Source organism: Argopecten irradians, chromosome 8, assembly GCF_041381155.1.
Source record: "Argopecten irradians isolate NY chromosome 8, Ai_NY, whole genome shotgun sequence".
Taxonomy (NCBI): domain Eukaryota; kingdom Metazoa; phylum Mollusca; class Bivalvia; order Pectinida; family Pectinidae; genus Argopecten; species Argopecten irradians.
Window position 1 is genome coordinate 38989439 of NC_091141.1, and position 20562 is coordinate 39010000.

The 20562-nt window shown below is 35.5% G+C and overlaps 1 protein-coding gene across 1 annotated transcript in view; it reads right to left on the bottom strand.

Annotated features, from left to right (window-relative positions):
- LOC138330323 (uncharacterized) overlaps positions 1–20562 on the bottom strand; it is a 92263-nt gene that overhangs the window by 50477 nt on the left and 21224 nt on the right. The window contains 2 exon segments of the mRNA XM_069277864.1: positions 10389–10655; positions 12362–12475. Coding sequence (XP_069133965.1) covers positions 10389–10655; positions 12362–12475 — 381 coding nt within the window.

Here is a 20562-nt window from a genome sequence, read left to right on the forward strand (position 1 = left end):
CTAAACCTTAAAAACATTTTTATTGTTATTGATAAACAGTTCATGAGAAGTCATTGAAATTTTATATACTTATATTAGATTTACAAATTTTATTATATTCAGATTTTAGAATGTACATGCACAGGCATTTGGTTCTACAAAATACTGTGACACCGTACGTATTACATTATATAAAGAAAAAATATCTATAGAGCCAAACGTCTGGGCTACATATATCTAAGTCTATGCATCACCGCACATTTCGATGTATTCGCTTCATTAATGAATATTTACATACCTGTGTGTATTAAAAGAGGTTTCAATTCCTATCCGTTAATAAATACAACAAGAAAATCATAATGTTTGGAGAATTTATGTCTAAACGGAACGAGTTTTGCTTAAAGAGAGTTTCGTCAACAAATATCTAACCTTTATTCCACCATCTTGCGTCGGTATTAGCCGGTGTTTCTAAACCGGCTGATCCGGCGTACGCCGGTCGCGCAACCGGCGCAGTTTTTCTTTGAATCGAGTGACTAATTAATTAGCCGCCTCGCCGGGTCGTTCTTGACGAATCGAGCAGGGGTACTGTTTTAATTCGTGCGAAAAAAAATGGAGAAGCTACTATAAGAAATCGATCTCAAAGCTCTACCCGTGGGGCGGCAGGATGGAAACGGTAACCTATGACCATCCTGGAAATGAAATTTTTAAGTTATCCCTTCTTCGGACTTATTAACTTTACGGACAATCCAACAGCTAAACTAAATTTTGATATGACTAAAACAATTAACAGTTTTTTTTAACTATCAGTAGGTAGCAGTGTGATTTAGAAAAAGAGTGTTGAATGTTAAATAACAAAGTTGATCTATACAAAGTATCCGTATCCGATTTTTATAATGAAAATCGATCGGTTACTTTGATTAATCGATTAACAATTTCCAACCGATTCCCATCACTAGTAAAAATAGAAGTATTACCGAATGTTGTCAGAAATGGATGTAGCATAGCAAATATTGTCTGTTCAAACGCTATCGTTTTTGTTTGGTTTTTGCTGGGTTTTTTTTGCTTTTGGAGTAAATAGTGACACTTTGGGTCGATTTATGAATTTTGAGTGTTTTATACTTAATAGCTATCGGTTAACTAGAGATTTTTTGTAGCATTGGTGTGCAAATAATACCATTCACTGTTTGGGGAAAAAGTGTTGTACATATATTCATATATTTCCCATTTTATTTTTATTTCTGCACCCATACTTACAAATATTTCAATTTGAAACAGCAAAAATCATTCAGCTTCCACAAAAGAAAAAATATTTCTCAAGAAGATGTGTGTTGGGTCAAACAACGACCCTAGAAATTTAGTTCCAACTGAATCATTAAAACGTTTGATATATTGGTGTTTCGATATAAAGAAATGACCACGTAATATATTGGTGTATGCACATAATATATTGGTGTATGCACATAATATATTGGTGTATGCACATAATATAATGACCAAAGAACATAATATAAAGACAAGACCACATCATATAAAGACAAAAGCACATCATATATTGGTGTATGCACATAATATAAAGACAAAAGCACATCATATAAAGACAAAACCACACAATATACCGACAAAACCACACAATATAAAGACATAATCACTTAATATAAAGACAAACCCACATAATATATTAAAGGTTTACCGCATAAGACAGCTATGGCTTTCCATAGTTTTACGTACTTTCTATCGACATATTGACTATGACTTTGTATGACTGTAGATGACCATGTATGTTTATATGCCTGTACTCGCGACAGTTACTGGTGAGTATACTTTCATTATCAGTGACCGTGTAGTTGCATGTGTGGCATTGCACGAGGTTTTACAACAGTTCATACAATGCACCTTGTTAGCACAGGGGCTTGTGAAATGGAATATGCATTTGAATCTTTTCACCCAATGTATAGTAATAAACAACAAAATATCAAACCAACTGGGCGGATACATTTATTAGGTTATTTGCACCAATGAAAAGAAAGGTACATACAAATCCACAAAACTACCAAGAAGTATATAATACAACCTGATAGTAATAGTGATATAATTGGAGAAAAAATAAAAATAACTTTACCCCACACTCAACAGCTTGTGTGTATTGTTTACATTTGCATGGACAAATATTCTAAGTAATACTACAAGAATATTGTCAATAATATATATATATATTATATATATTGCATATCGGTATAACAATGAAAATACCTTGCCAAATGCTATCAGTTGTGAACTACATAAACTATGATCTCTAGGGGAGGGAGTGAAAAAAGTCATCGCCGAGATCTTGCTAGCCAGCTATGTTAGAGAGAAACCGGTGCCAAGGGCAGATAAGTCTAACCGCCTTAGGAGCAGCTAGTAGTAAAGGTTGCGTTCGACCAAAATACATTTTAAATCATTTATTTTCACTTTGATCATCACTTTACCCAATGTATAGTAATAAGCAACAAAATACCAAACCAACTGGGCGGATACATTTATTAGGTTATCTCAACCAATGAAAAGAAAGCTACATACAAATCCACAAAACTACCAATAAGTATAAAATACAACCTGATAGTAAGTGATATAATCAACTTTTTATGTTCCTGTTCCCCCGATGCAAAAATTCATTTGGAAGGTTAGGTCTTTATCACTACGGTGTTGATTCCGGTTGAAAACAAGCGTTCTGGACGCCCTTCGAATTTGCGAATTCAAACTCAACAAAAGTAGCGGAATAATATCAATAAACCAGATATTTTCAGCACTAAATATCGAGATTAATCAGGCATAGAACTCGATACCAGGAAATAAGAATTTCCTGTAACAGTTGCGATAGGAAAATATTGAGATGTGAGTAAATAAATTGATTTGTGATCAATATGTTATTATCATTTTTTCACTTTTCTTCATGCTGAAACAACAGCTACATGCACATTGCATTTACATTTCTTTCCTATTAGGAAATACTAAATCATACATCACCAAACATTTGCTATTTAAGATAGGTGATTAAAATAACAATGTTATCTGCTTTTTTATAAAAAAATCACTGTATATAAAAAAGCAGAAATCTGGCTTAGCGTTAACGTGCAGATCTTCTGATCTTTCGATTCTCACCACCGGCAGTATTTTTTTCGTTTTTTTTTTTTAATATATCATGCAAACATGCCTATTCAAACCATCAACATGTAGCTATTGCTACAAAATAAATAATTATATATCTGAGGATTTACATTGGATATATACACGGTTAGTATCTTACAGTAGGCAAAGGACGTATCCTTGGATAGGCCTGTTAGTTTTATTTTGGTGTCGACACGGAAAGACGAGATGACTCCTGTCTCATGGACATTAAAATAAATGATTTATTTCATCTAGGCAAATAATAATAATTTGATAATTCCATATACCGCCTGCAAGGAGACGTCCTAGGCCTATCGCTACCCACAATGCACTCGATCGTGATTATACATGTACTTATTATGTAACTTTTCATCGATAATTTGATCGAGATATACATGTATCTGTCTTCAACAGTTATATTTAGAATTATGAAAATGTGGAAGGAACGTGTGTACAAGATAAAAACAACCCATCTCAACTGCTATTCCGGGACCGTGAAATGTAATATTGGTCACCTCAGTATAAGCACAGGGGCACGCAAACTATTCATCATGTAAAATAATTGCTATGTACGTCATGTCCACATGACTGAAAATTGCGAAAAATGAATTATATATTATGTAAATATCGATTAGCTTGTAATAATAATGTTAATAATAATGAAATCAATGTTATAGTTCATTTTGAACGCAAGACCTAAAAGTTCAGTAACACCTTAACATTAGAGAAACACCTTAACAAGTTAACATAGTGAAAAACCAAACTGTTTTGCTACATTTAATTTTGTCGAAAAGTCTGACTCGATATATCTCAACACAGCATCACTCGACCAATATCCAATCGATTTAATGGTGTCTATGGAAAAACCTAACTTTTCGAGCCATGAGGCCCCATCTCGGCGAAAAGAGTGGGCGCGAATCTTGCTAATTTTAAGCTTAGCTGTAGTTTTGCACAAAATGACTAATAGCTCAATGGAGAACCATCTTCTTGAATTAGAAGAGGTCCAAGCGGGTCAACAGGCCCTGTACGGCGTAACAGAACCCCTGCTCGATTCGTTCTGAAAAGCGGCTACTCGCGTACGCCGATCATGTGACCGGGTGACGACGGTCGATCTGGTAAAACAAGTATAACCGGCGTATTCCCTCATGGCGGACATTTCTTCAGAGCGTTAGGAACATTTTGCTTTTTGCATCAAACGTAATCAAAGACTGAATTTAAGTTGATCTAATAGATAACATGATATTCTAATTTGGTTAATATCATGTTATGGTTAACATTATTTACGCTAAACTTACCCTTAGCACGAGTAAGAAAAATACTTCTACGTATACGTTTACAACTTTTATATTAGACAAATTAAAAGCGATTAAATAGTCGACGCATGTGCGTGGTTGTCTCTGTTTCATAATAAATGAGTGATTGTTCTTCAGATTGTAATAGTAGAGTTAATAACATAATGTGTATTTGGAAAAAAGCGATGTTGCCAATAAAAAATTAGCTTTCAAATATTCGTATTTTTCGATTCCGGGCCAAGAACTTTTAGAAATTCATAAAGCATTAGAGTTTAATATTAATAAGATACCGTGACTGGATAATGTCATATGTTGTTTCGCCTTTTGGAAAATGAACAACCCCTCCATTCTCATTTTTTCTTCATCGTGCATGCTACTCTGTATAATATACACGTGTATGCTGATTTATTCCAAAAGAACAAATATAAGAAATTGCATCATACTGCATTAATCTCTTGTGTTGAAGTTTCTTATGAAATAGAAAACATATATGGTGGCCTATTTCGGCCATGTCGCATTGTCGTTCCTCACAAAATCGCTCCGCGCGTTCCTGTTATAATGCACATTTGATATTGTAGAATTACATACATACATTACATACATATGAGATAATTTTCTTGCATAACAGCTTGGAATTTAATTACACATCACAAGACAATACGCGAAGCAATAGTGAGATAATGCGCGGAGTGACACTGCAACGTTACAAAAATACACTGTCGGTGCGACAAATCTTATTTTCTCGCTAATGCGACAGAGCGACATGATTGTTTTATCGCACAGTCGCGTGATATCGACACATGGCATTTTTGTCGCTCCAAACACTGTCGCTCCATGCATTGTTGCAATGGGCCACACGCCAATCATTATTTGTTCTTACTAAAATTCAACAGATCGCTGAAGCACCGATTAGTAAAGCATGAGTTATCTTAATAAACTGGGTTTAAATTGATACCTTGGTGTGGCATTGTTGTAACTTTACTATTTTATTAATTTGTTTCTTACTACATGTCACCAGTAGAATTTTTTTTCTCATGACTTGACGTAGGAATTAACAATGCCCGTACAATCATATTCTCAATTTGAACATTCTCTCTGAATTGTGTATTTACAATGTACATGTAGGTATAATATACTACACACATATAAATATATTTCCTTATGTTACACTCTGAATTACATGTGTTTGACGAAAACGATTCATTAGAACTTTACAATGTGTTGTTTTCGAAATTGTAAAATCTCAGAATAAACCTTAAAAATCTGTTTTTATTGTTATTGATACACAGTCCAAGAGAAGTCCTTGAAATTTGATGTACTTTGAATAAAACATTCCATTTTTATATACATTAAATTTACAAATTTTATTATAATCAGGCTAGAATGTACATGCACAAGTATTTGGTTCTATAAAATCCATGATACCGTATGTATTACATTATATAGAGAAAAAATATGTATAGAGCAAAACCTGGGCTATATATATATATATCTAAGTCTATACATCACTGCACATTTCGATGTATTCGCTTCATAAATGTATATCTACATACCTGTGTGTATCAAAAGAGGTTTCAATTCCTGACAGTTAATGAATACAACAAGAAAATCATGATGTTTGGAGAATTTATGTCTGAACGGAATGAGTTTTGCTTAACGAGAGTTTCGTCAACAAATATCTAACATTTATTCCACCATCTTGCGCCGGTATTAGCCGGTGATTCAAAACCGGCTGATCCGGCGTACGCCGGTCGCGCAACCGGCGCATTTTTTCTTTGAATCGAGTGACTTAGCCGCCTCGCCGGGTCGCCGGCGGGCGCCCGCTCTTGACGAATCGAGCAGGGGTACTGCATGCAAGGCGGACGCGGGGCATAGGGCGTTCCCTGTCCTAGGTAATACAACCTCTACTGCTTTCTCTCTGAATTGTATAGTTTTTGTCTTACTCAAACACAACAGGAATCCCCATTCATGGGGAAGCAAATCGGTACGTCGAACATCAGTTGTTTTGTCGAATGTGGATCCCTTATCTGTAACATTCCCAGGGCGTAGAAGCGATTATTCTAGTTCAAAACCGCCTTGATTTTTAATAGTTGATTTGGCGAGATGGCGGCCACTGGGGATTGAGCGGTACCTAAATCGCGCTTAATACCACGAAGAACCAGGTTAAGTTGATAGTCAGTAGCCACAGGATCGTTAAAACCAGATATCGTGTGCATATGGACAATGATATTGAGATATTGTAGAATAGTACCTTACCGGAAACCACGATTGCTTGCAAGATATGTCACATACATCTGCAGTACCGAGGACGAAACTGGAATCGTGGGTTGGTGGATAGTATCACAAAAGTCCAGAAAGCATCTAGCCTGTGTGTCGTATGTAGAATGTGTCGACTTAGTCCGTTAAACCTGCCTATATTATTAGGCTTTTTTTTAAATTGCCTTAAAAAGCCTAATAATATAGGCAGGTTTAGCGGACTAGTGTCGACTTAGCCCACGCCTTTTCTTTGTAGAGTGCCGCTGCTGCCTCTAAGTCTCGAACTGTGGAGCCATCTGTGAGATATAACGTGTAATGACATATGCTGAGAAAGTTCGTAAACACTGAAATCACAAAGGCTAAGCGACGGAATCCATGAATATAAAAGGCATAGTTTATCTGGTTCATGGAGGCGTGAGCATGCATCCGCTATATTGTTATAGACTCCTGGAATATATTTAGCTTTTAGTGAAATATTGTTAATTGCACACATCCAAAACATGAGACGTATTATGTACATAACTAGAGCGTTCCTCGATGTCCCTTTGTTGATCCATGAAACTGCAGACTTATTGTCGCTATATACAATAACATGTTTATTACAGAGGGTAGGCCCCCAACGACAAAAAGCAAAATAGATTGCATAAGAATTCTTTCACATTGATATGTTCTTGTGCCAAGGGAGGTAAATCTAGTTGCCAGTTCACATAGAAATAGTCCCCATTATAATAACCGCCACCTCCCTCGGAGGACGCATCAGTCTGTATTGAAGTAATCGGTTTATTGTCTAGAATTGCACATGTTCCATTAAAGACATATATGAACGCGATCCACCAATGCGAAAAACTCCGACGATAGAATCATTTAATGCGAGGTATCACACAATTTGTATTTCATATTAATGATTATACGCAAAAAGGTACGGACTCCATTTATCATTTGTGAAGCCCAATTTAACTTTCCGATTAACACCTCAAGTTGTTTACGACTTGCTCGCTTTCGCGAAGAAAAGTTCATAAGTATTTCAGAAAAAGTTACAAGTTTATTAAATGATAACGAAAAAGTCATAAAGACAGTATTGATCAATACACCTAAAAACAATTTTTAGAGTAGAGCCTTCTAACTTTGACCAATTAATAGCAAAAGTTTAACCATTGCATTAAAACATTCGTCGTATGTTTTACCAAACACTAAATAATCATCTAAATATGCTATTGCTAAAAAACCATATTTACACTTCAGCATTCTACAAACGGTACTATTCAAGGTTTGAAAAATCTTAGGACTTTTTGATGCTCCAAAAGGGAGCTTAGTATCATACATAAAAGTGGGGGATGTATCGCCATCAAAAATGTATTTCAAACCAGTGGCTTTATAATTAGACGGATGAATTTTAACTGATCTATAAGCTGAGCTAAAATCAATTTTTGCAAGATAGCACCCAGGTGTTATGTGCTTGGCTGCTTCGCGCAAGGCCATATAAGAGCACGAACAGTCACTGGTAACATAACTCTTTACACATTTGTCTATAGGGCGACTAGCATCGTGAATTAGTCTAACTTTAGTCTTGGATTTTGGTATAGCCCCTAGAGCATTAATAATGACAGGCTTTTCCACAGTAATTGCATAATTACCGTTTGATATTTCACATTTGATCTGTTTTTGAACTAATTTTGGGTGTTGTTTACATGAATTATAATTTTTTACATCTGCTGGTTGAACCTGATCCACCATATAAGACTCTATTATATGGAAACCGTTGGCCACACCTTCCAATATAAAGTCTATCAAAATCGTCTTTAGGGAGGAGGGCATGCCAGGACTCAAAAGTTAAACAATTGTCTTTATTTAAACTATTTACACTGGTACTTTTGTTATCACCACTATCAGGAACAGTACCAAACCCCCGGGTGGGGGTACATTTCACTTTTTTATTCCTCATGTGATGAAGCACTGTGTGTAGCGTAACACACTCAGCACACATGAGCCAGTTTACACATTGTGTAGTCACATGTGCAGGCATTAAATTTACGACATATCTCACGATTGTCTGGAGTAAATGGACCACGTTTTCTTGTTACACGTGACGAGTTCTCGCGTTTTGTCGTTGTTCCCTGTAGGACCTGGGTCGTCATGTTGTTAGGCTTGAGTATGAGCTGAAAGTCTTGTATCCCCGCCTGTGGTGTACCCCATCGAAACTGCTCCTTATGCTGGGCCTCTCGATACTCACGATCAAAAAGCAGTACACTCCCTCGCACATATTTGGAGAAAAGACGGTTTACAGTTTTTGTGTACTCGAGGTAGACATTAATACCTTGTGTTTCTATTTCTCTATAATCAATCATTTCCTGTAGTATCGTGCTGTAGCCATAGCCCCATTGTTCAACGCTAATTTTATAGTAGTCTTTCTCTGATCTCTTACTGGCTTTGACACCTGTATTTTTGAAAGTGACAATGTCCTCCTCGTTTGCTAACAGTAAGGGGTTTTGCCAAAGATATTGATGTACGAGGCGAAGTTTGCGCGTTTTGGGGGGATTGAGCGTTTGTAGTAAAAAGCTATTAAAGTTCCGTACCTGCACAGGGTTCCTGTCGTTGTTGACTGATGACATCATGTAGATCCCCGACACCATTCATGACCATGCCACCACCACGCGGTGGTCCCCCGGCTCCATTCACGAACACGCCATCGCCACGTGGTCTGACTGACGCTGTCCCCACTTCCATTTCATTACGTAATTGTTCTTTGTGTATTTCCTTTCTACACGACTCGATTTTTCGTCGCAATGACATTTGACGAACTTGTGATTGAAGTGTAGATAGTTTATTTTCTAATTCTGCTTCAGAATTGTCGTCTTGAGAATTCCCCGAACACTGCTGTTCACGCACTGTTTCAACGCTTGGTGTAACTCGATTCAAAGTCACTTCATCATCCTTTTCGCCTTCTTAATCGTCTCTATCACACGTTTGCATAAACGTTAAGAGTTTGTTGTATCGTTCTCAAATTGTAGTCGCCTACTGTAGCCATGAATCGCCGATGTTTGCCAATTTTGTAACATTTAAAAAAGTCCTCGCCGAGAACTTACTAACTTAATTAATAAATTTTCACGTTAATAATTATAAGTGAAGTTTGCATACAGGTACTTTTCACGATTTACTGTTTCATATCTTTACATATACACTGTATAAGGTATCTGGAATAATATATAGTATATATATACAGCAATTCATTTATTGTGTACTTTTTGATTAGCATGAAGTGAAATTACTTGGTAATTAGCCTACAGTCAAAATTCTTCAAACTCTTGTCTGCAATGAACTTTCATTGGCCTTTAGATGTGAGTGTGTTCTATTTAACTGTTACTAATGGTATTAACTGTTACTTATCGAAGTTCGAGCGAGTAGGAAAAATGACAGTATCAGGTATCGCCTTGTATGACAATAACGTCATAGCAAAACTGAAGACACAGGTAGTTTGATCCTTTGATGTAAATCAAAAGAAATTAAAAACATTACATTATGAGGCTTAAAATTTCGCTTTCTCTTTATCTGTATTTTTCAAAGGAAATCTCTGCAGACCTGTGTTTGGTCAGTTTTTTCTCCTGAACTACCTTCAGTATTACTATGAGATAGTCCAGGGTGGATATAACGCCAGTGAAAATAACCCCTTGTGTATTAAGGATGGCCATGTCTATGATCAGAAGATGTCAGACTTACCTCTATATAAGGTAAATTTGATGTGTCCACCGATAATACCATACTTGAAGTCTGTCACAAAGTGGTTTGAAGCATTCGGTGGCTGGTCATCCACCTTGAACACACCGGTAAAGTATGCCTTCACCCAGCCAATCCGTCTGTTATTAGTCCACACCGTGGGCATCGGAGACGAATAGATGGCATTTACGTTCACAGGGTTCTCTACCGTTATGCCGTTATAGGCATGAAGGACAGCTTGCTGGTCAGTGATGGTCGGAGCATCAATTACTGATAAACAAAGATTGATGAAATTTAACTGATGAATAAATTAAATTGATGTAAATCTGAAAAACAAAGATTGATGAAAAAATGATTAACAAAGATTGATGAAAAAATGATAAACAAAGATTGATGAAATTTATTAATTGATGAATATATATTGATGTAAATCTGATAAATTGATGAAATTGAATAAATATAGATTGGTGTAAATTAAATAAAATATAACTTATACCAATATATACTTGATATGATAATAACAGTTTACAACCTTTCTCCAGAATTTTGGTCTAATGTCATAAAATATCAAAGCACGTTTTGAAGAAAAATATAAATGTCAGAAAGACCAATTTAGATGTTACTGGACAAATTCCGTAAATATGGATATTTTTGTGTGTAGATATCTTATATATATATCCGATTTCGGTCTATATTAAACAACGCTTCTTGACCTATTAAGTCTACAATCTGTACATTATTACAATTGTGCAACAATTCTCAAATGAAATATTGAGCATATTCAGTACTAGTTCTTACACCCTAATATATAACTATATGTCCTTTATTTTCTAGCAAGCTTAGAATGAATTGCACCACGGCGAAAGCAGAGAGGGTTCGTTTCGAAAGAAGTTTCGCGGCGAGAGATTATTACACCATTCATAAAGTTCCTTTGATGTGGTCAAAGGTTACCTTCACCTCGTCACCGACATTCTGTCGAAAACTGAAAACCACTCCCACTTACAATGGCGCCTTTTGATTAGTTAGTCACTGTTTAAACTTATGCTGCTAAATCTGTGATTGACATCATATTTCATCAGACACGTGTACATATTTGAAAAGAAATTAAAAATCAAAATCGCTTCCACGTACAAAATGTATGTCGGGACGTCTTAACAACTCGGTTAATACCAAGTACCAAATTCGTCATGCCATTTTCTTAGACTGGATTGCCTGCCGTAGTTTTTCTACTCTCCGCTAGGTTCGCTCCGAAAATACAACGGCTTAGTATTTATGAGCGCAGCCTAGCGGAGAGAATTGGTACTAAGGCAGATAATCCAGTCTAGCCATTTTCTCACCGGGTGTCTCTGGTGTGTGGGTAAAGCCAAAGGTAAATGACAAGGTGTCCCGAAAGGAGCATTACAAGTTTTCATTTGAGTCAGCCAATGAGGTTACAGTGGATGTCTCGCTCATGCATAATGCATGCAAAGATGGCACATGATTTTCCACTGCCCGATCGAGAACATTTTGTGTGTTTTTTTTTTTTTTTTTTTTTTTTTTTTTTGTTGAAACGGGGCTGCTATTGTCTTAATACGGCACCTTGTATAGTTGTGCAGAACGATTTTGAAAGGAAAATTATCGCTCTCTCCAACGGTAGTAACAGGTAATTGTTTTTTGAAGACCTGCTGGCAATGTGATTTTAGCCGCGAAAGATTGGAGCTTTCTAAACCTTAACCTATGTAACGTACATGTAGCATACCGACTTTTGATCTAGACCCCTAAATCGTCTAAACATGGTCTATGGACACTCTGGCGGGTCCATTATTATGTAAACTGTAACTAATTCTCATATCCCCTTGATTCACCCCTGAAAATTTATAATGAAGTCTTCCAGTGTTTGAATAAGAAGAGTCAGGGGTGAATGTGTTAAACATTAAGTCCAGCTGTTACAGTTAGGAAGGCAATGATAAACACTTTCGGTGACCATGAGTACTTACTCTCATCACAGTGATGTCCAGTAAAACCTTTCATACACACACAGCTATCGGCCGTTTCTGAGGAACACTTGCCAGGGTAACAACGCGTGCTGTCTGATCTCCAGGAACAAGCCTCTGTTGAAATCAAACATGGTTCAATATTCAAACACATATCAAATTGATATGGACTTTTTTCTGCGTCCTTTCTTTAAAATTAAGAAAATTAAAAAGAATGTGAAGATAGACAAAACTGACAAGATCTGAACTAGGAGCACCCTCCTTACTCCACTATCACTGTCGTTATATCCACCTGGACTATGCCATAGTAAACCTGAAGGCTCTGTGTTTGACAACAAATGAGAAGGTAGTTTGGTCCTTTGATGTGCATCAACAGAATTGAATAATGGTACATTGTGGTTAATTGTGTTGCTTTGACGATGGGCATCGCTGTTTAATCTTCAAATGAAATATATGTGGCCTTTATAAGATAGTCAAGGGTTGGATATAATGACAGTGAAAGTAACCACTGGAGTATCGAGGATGATATAGAATCTAAAATTTCAATAACAATATAATCAAAATATTAAATACTATATGTATATTCATTTGCTCATAAGGTTATTAACAGGTATATTGTATGTATGAAAAAATATTGTTATTAAATGATAATGATCTACTTTAAACTTTTATATGAAGCACGAAATATCTTCAGTAATCTACAGTTTGGGGTGTTTCTCTTACTTAAAATATGGCATTAATATCCACCTGTGACCTAGCCCATTGTTGACCTAATCTACAGCTGTATGCAAAACCATACAATCACCTTTGACCCCATTATACTTGTACTCAGTAACGACACATTGCATGCAATTCTCAAGAAATTCAAAACCAACCCTTTGCATAACTATTCACAATCTGTTTGTGTCATTTTTGAGTTGGGAGGTACAGAAAGATGGCAGACATTGAGGATGAGATATTTATCACACATAAAATTTATGAACCAAAATTTAACATAAAAAGCAGTCTGTTTTCAGTCATTTCCAGTGAGGAGGACACTGAAAATGATGTAATTCAAACCACATAGGAAATAGAAGAAGTTGTTGAAAATTCTGAAAGATTTCAAATTATGTCCGACGAAAATAAACAAATGATATCAGAGTTGTCTTCAATAACACCATTCATGAAAACAAAGACAGAAACCAGAAGGCAAAACTAAGGAAGGTATTTCCAAGATAAATGGAGAATTACCGGTGGTGTCCATGACTGAGTGATGCATACCAACAACTGCGTACACCGAAATAAAATGATCGGTACTGTACTTTACAGAATTCTATTTATCATACGGCTGTTCTAACAAACTACAATTTCACATTCAACCAAACAAAGTCCTTTACCATGCCCAAGTGCTGTTTTTGCGTGAATATCGCGTGGTTTTTCTTCAATATATTTTTAACGAAATGTGGAAAATAATCATCTTTTGCATTTTTAGAAACTGCAATCATTTTGTCACCGAAATCGTATGTTGCATGGAGCATACATGTAGAAGAGACATGAATGATTTCCCAATTAAGGTTGATACTCGAAGCGGGGCTTTCGACGCCATATTTGCTTCGCATACCAAATTACGCCTTCTTATTTATTCCTTTTTCTACAAACAAAGAATCTCAACCATTCAGAATTCTATCACCAAATACTAATCCAATTCATTACGAAATAATCATTATAATAAAACACTACATCTATAAGACTAGATGCTTAAATAAATCTTTGAATCTAAATCCCCTTATTAAAACTATAAAGGAGCACTTATCAGCTCTGAATTTTTTAAACAATAACAACAATCAAGGGAAAAAACAATTGTTTGAAATTAATGTAAGGAAATGGAAACCACTATTAGAACTTTAATCACATTATTTTCTTTCCTTATATCTACACATTTTTCAATTTGACTTAATTAATTAATCTATTATATATACCAGGTATATATATATGTTTACATATACATCGGCCCTGCAGGTAGGGCGTTAGAATTGTACCTGCTGCCCCTATTGCATGATCGTAAAAGGCGACTAAATTTAGGATCTTATCTTCGACTTTTCCCCTGTGACTTTGGGAGTTGAGCGGCTCTGAGGGCTCTGGTTCTGTCCCCTGGCCGAGACACACCAAAGTCTATAAAAGTGGTAGTTTCTGCTCCTGCTTAGCGTTCAGCATACAGGGAGTGGGACGACTGGTTCGCCCGTTGTCAGTATAATGTGACCGGGTGGGGTGTGTTGCTTGGTGTCTTCGGCGGCATGCTTCAGTGATATAGCACTATAAAAAGGGCAACAGTTCCACTATACAAGAAGACACAACACGAACATACCGCAGTCTCCCAGTACACTCACCTCGCACAACATACACGCAACACACCGCATACATGGGAGGCCGTCCTTACATGACCATAGCTGTTAATAGGACGTTAATTAATCAAACAAACAAACAAATTATATATGCATCACATCAAATCACATGCATATACATGTATACATATATCTATATCTATACAATAACCATATACATAACTATTAACAGATTGATTACTACAGACAATTTTCACTCTTGTTTAAATTTGTCTTTGACCCTTTCAGTACCGAATTAAGATATACATTTCCAGTCAAAATATTTCAATACAATATCCTTCCTCTAGAGTATATTAACACTACAGTGATTGAATCTCCCTAGTTCCTCTCCCCCCCCCCCCTCTGTAAACCTTTTTTGCTTTGTATCTCCATATACAGTATTCCATTTATTTGTGTAAAATGTCTCTTGTTTCTGCATGTGTATGCCCACGTATATCTGAGTGCGACGGTGTGTATGAATGAAGGTGAGAGACTATGTATGTGTGAGTGAACGTGTGATAAGGTGTGTGTAAGAGTGTGTATAATGGTGTATGTGTTAGATTATAAAAGGCAATCATGATGATGATGGTTGATGATATGATGAAAAGGATGATGATGATTTTGATGGAAATATAATGATAATAATAAATTATGATGATTAAGATGATGGTCACGATGATGATATGATGATAATGATAAGATATTGATAATGATGATGATGATAATGATGATAAGATGATGATGATGATGATGATGATGATAAGATATTGATAATGATAATCATAAAAGATAGTGATAAGATGCTGTTGATGATGATTATGATAATCATGATGATGATGATAAAATATAAGATGTTGATAATGATGATGATAATGAGGATTGATGTTGATAAAAATAATGATTAGATGTTGATAATGATATGATGATGATGATGATGATGATGATGATGATGATGATGATGATGATGATGATGATAATTATAAGATGTTGATAATGATAATCATGATGATGATGATAATTATAAGATGTTGATAATGATGATGATGATGACGATGAGATGATGATGATGATGATGATGATGATGATGATGATAAGATGTTGATAATGATCATCATGAAGATAATAATAAAATGTTGATAATGATGATGATAATGTTGATTGATGAAGATAATTATAAAATGTTTATAATGAATGATGATGATAATGATTGATGATGATAATGAAAATATGTTGATAATGATGATAATGATGATGATAATCATGATGATGATGATAATGATAAGCTATTGATAATGATGATGATGATGATGATGACGATGATAATGATGATATGATGATGATGATGATGATATGATGATAATGATGATATGATGATGATGATGATGATGATAAGATGTTGATAATGATCATCATGAAGATAATGATAAGATGCTGTTGATGATGATTATGATATTGATAATGATGATGATAATGATGGTTGATGATGATAATGATAAGATGTTGATAATGATGATGATGATAATCATGATGATGATGATGATGAATGATTGCTTTAATATTGTTTTATTCTGTATAAATATGCCTTGAAAAAAAAAAACAATTACAAAAAAAAAAAAAAAAAAAAAATACGCCTTCGCGTACCAAGACACGGTCGACCCCCTGCTAATACGCAGTGCTTTTATCTTTATATTCGGTACAGTACTGCAGTTATTTCGTTATATTCGGTACATTTTCCTTATACGCCGTCGTTAATTCGTTATATTCAGTGCAATTTCTATCATATTAGGTAGTGATATTGAAACTTTAATTCGGTGCAAACTTTTTTTTATATTCGGTACAAACTTTTTACAAATATTTTATGTTTTTTATCTAAGCATTGATGTCACTATTTTTTTTTTTATTTCATGACGTCACAGTAGAGACGTCGACTTTGCGTATTGATTTAGAAAAAAAAAATCACCTGATTTGTGTATCAATGGATTCTAAGGTATACTTAGTTGCATATAAGTTGTTTACTCGTTCAGATTTAAATTTTAATATAATTTTGAGTTGTGTAATTTTTGAAGAAATCCGTGTCCTAACAGTAGGCAATTTATTCTATAAATATATTGGTTAGAATATTTGTTATGTAAAGGTAAATCGCCATTCACTGACAAATCATCGCTTAGGCATCACCCTTTGCTTGTCATGGAGAGGTTCTGCATGACGGTCGTTTCGACACAGGGATATGATACACGTACATTGTATTATCGTTCTGTGCTGCTCGACTCGGACAATAAACGTGGGTCATTTAGCGAATAATTGAAATAAGTGGCTGATGGTGTTTTGATGCTGAATAGTAAAACAGTTTCGATCAAATAGTTGTGTAACATTACGAGTTTGTTTGTTTGTTTGTTTTTTGGGTGTTTTTTTTTTCTTGCATTGCAGCTAAACTTTTAATTTTGGAAATAACTGAATAGCCGATTTTCAAAGCAATCAATTTATCGAAATATTATACAAAAATGTATATAATCATCGATGTGAACTTTGATTAATGCACATTCCATATGCCATGGTATCTTTCAACACAGCCTACTTGTATAAAATGTTGAGAATGTAAAACACAAATAGTCTGGTATTACATGTACCACCGTGCCATCTTGAGGACAATAAACCAGACAGATACCGCTTACTACATTCGCAACGTACAATCCTTACAGTATGCAGTGATACATGTGACGGTACAAATATTACATTAATAACATTCACAATGAAAAAGAACGCATCTACATGTAGTTTACATTGGAATTCATTTCTCAGTTGTCAATTTCAAACAGATTCCCTGGCAGACATATGCCGAAACGACCCCAACGCCCACACATCATTTAGTAACCTTTAGTATGACCTTTCAACCCGTATGCAGATGAGATTTTGGACACGGTTAGCTATGTATAGTAGTTCGGCAAATCGGCAGAATTTGACGATGTTATCTCGGATTTATCCACTTAGTAAGTGTTAGCATTGAATGATACGTTAAATTACAGGTAAGCATTTCCGAAATACTTATTTGTATAATTTGTAACATGTTAATTGGAATAAATGTGCTTTTACATCGCTTAAAATGAAGTGGGGTGCCGTAGATCACTTGACCGAGTTGCCACCCTTGACTTCAGAGAATACTACCAAGACATTTATAACAAAATCTTTATTAAAACAAAAATGCGTGCACCTGTGGTTAGGATGTCCAATTGTCTAACTCTAGCCCTCCACCTCAGGATTATGAGTGCAAAGCCCTCGTGATTTTTTTCGACCGTAAAACGACGGAGTTTCCCCACCACTGGAACATAACCCATAATAAACTGTCTTTAAGAATTAAGGAAAACAATACAAACCATAGTTTGAATCATTAAGTATCTATATGGGTATAGTTCGATATTTATCGAAAACAACAGACAAATATCATACCCTGCCTTCACACCGTTCCCATCTGTCAGAAATAGGGGCAATTAAGCAAATCGTCACGAAGAAAATTTAAAACTCCATATTGACATTAACGAAATGCCTGTAGATATGTAAACATTATTTGAATCTTCGTCTCAGTATCGATAGTTTATAACCATAACGAGTTGTCAAAGTACACAAATTGTCTCCTTATTACCTATCCTACAGATATATACCCAATGTTTCTAGTTTTAACTACCGGTAATCAAAAATCATAAATCTTAGGCACCTGTCAGTACTTAAAGACAAGAGATAAGAATATTTCAGACCATATTTATGACTAAAGAAGTTTAGAAAAGGATCCAGAACTGACGGGGCAGTTATATGGAGACCGTCAAGTATTTTATTATAGGCACAGTAATATACCTATCAATATAAGTTTGGGTGTTTTACGCCCTATCAACAGCTAACGAACGACCCTAAATGTAAATAGGGTCCTTTTTTTTATCTAGACCCCTAAAACGTCTAAAAATGGTCTCTCGTATAGTACTTTGTAGAATATGATATTACCTTTTTTTATCTAGACCTCTAAAATGGTCTATGACCTCAGTGACTACATGTGACTACATGTATATATATATATATATAGTACATTAATAACCACCCTCACTGAAAAACAACACATCAAAATTGTCTACATATATTGTAGTTTTACATCGGGATCCATTTCGCAGTTGTCGATTTTAAACAGATTCCGTCACAAAAGTATGCCGACACGACCCCCACGCCCAAACATCATTTCGTAACCAGTTTGCTGATGAGAGTTTGGACATGGGTAGCTTGTTTTTTGGGGAAATCGGCAGGATTTGACGATGTTTTCTCGGAGTCGTATATAAGTGGTGGCAATGAGTGATAGTTGAATGAAAGATACACATTTTTGAATTACGGTCGTGTAAAGTTTGTAACATGTCATTTTGTATAAACGTGGTTTTTAACCGCTTAAAGGCAAGAGGGGGTGTCGTCGGTCACGTGACCTAGTTGTAAGCCTTAACTTCAGAGACTATATTATATTACCAAGACATTTATAATAAAAAAAATGCGTACGTCTGTGCTCTATCACGTCAAAATACGCACCCACACCAATTCAATTGCCTAAAAATTGGGATATTTGCACTTTTATTTTAAAATTACACAGTGTATATCTAGTATAAAGCTACGCCTACTTCTAAAGTAGATGTAGGATATTTTCTTGCGAGAAGACCGACAAGTTCATAGACAAACGAAACATATGGTCTTCAGTAGGTTTATTGAGTCCAACTTGGGTAGAAACCGAAATACAACATGTCTAACGGCGCACAAAAAGAGAATTATAGAAATTGAAATAACAGAGCATAATGCAAATATCCTGACCTGGGACAGCAGAAAAAGTTTCTATCTTTAAATTGGATTTGGTTAAAACCCGTCAATAAATAAAGAAAGATAAAATCGATGAACGTTTAAATCATTTATTTTACATCGACTACGAAACCAGTTTATATAATTTAAACGAGCCACTTTTGATGGTCCGGATGTAAGCACGTGAGGTCTTTAATGGTAGATGATCGAGAAAGTGACCCATGACCTTTTCACTTCCGTGCCGGGGATCGAACTGCGGTCCGCTTGATAAAGGCGAATCCCTTAACTACAATGCCATCTGATCATATGGAGGGTAATATGGGTCACAATTCTGAGCGTTGTTTTATAGTTTCATTATATTAACCTTTGAGTCTAAAGTTTCAGTTTTCTATTTTAAATTTTTTAAGTGCCAAGTTTTATAGTTTATTAAGTTATCTTCTAAACTTTAATTTTCAAATTTTTATTTTCAGTTTTTAAGTGCTAACTTTTATAACATATAACGTTTACTCCTAAGTTTCAATTTTGAGTTTTCTATTTATCTGTTTTCTATTTTGTTCTCTATGGTAAATCAAATGTGATATTAACATCGTGTGTTTCAAACTTAGATTTCAAAACAAAACATCATGCCAACCCAGATTACAAAGAACCCTCTACTAGAACATAAAAATTAAAAACTAAAAATTAAACACATAGACAACAAACGATCATTCTGTTCCAGTAATGTTCCGAATGAGAGTGTTGCAGACATCCCCGTAAACCGGAAGTACTTACATTGGAGACAGTTTCGCGACGCGGGAAATTTGAATGTGTACTGGTATACTACTTACACATCATGTCGACCACGGAAAGACCGTCGGATTCATCAAAACAGGCTGTGGATGCGTTAAAGACGTCAGCAGTCTCGAACACGTCAACAGCTTCGTACGTGTACCTCCGCAATCAGAGCATTAGAAATAGCCTCTTCACCTAACAGACCGACCTGATGCAGGATCATATATAGGCACTTGCAGATCATATATAAAGTTGCAG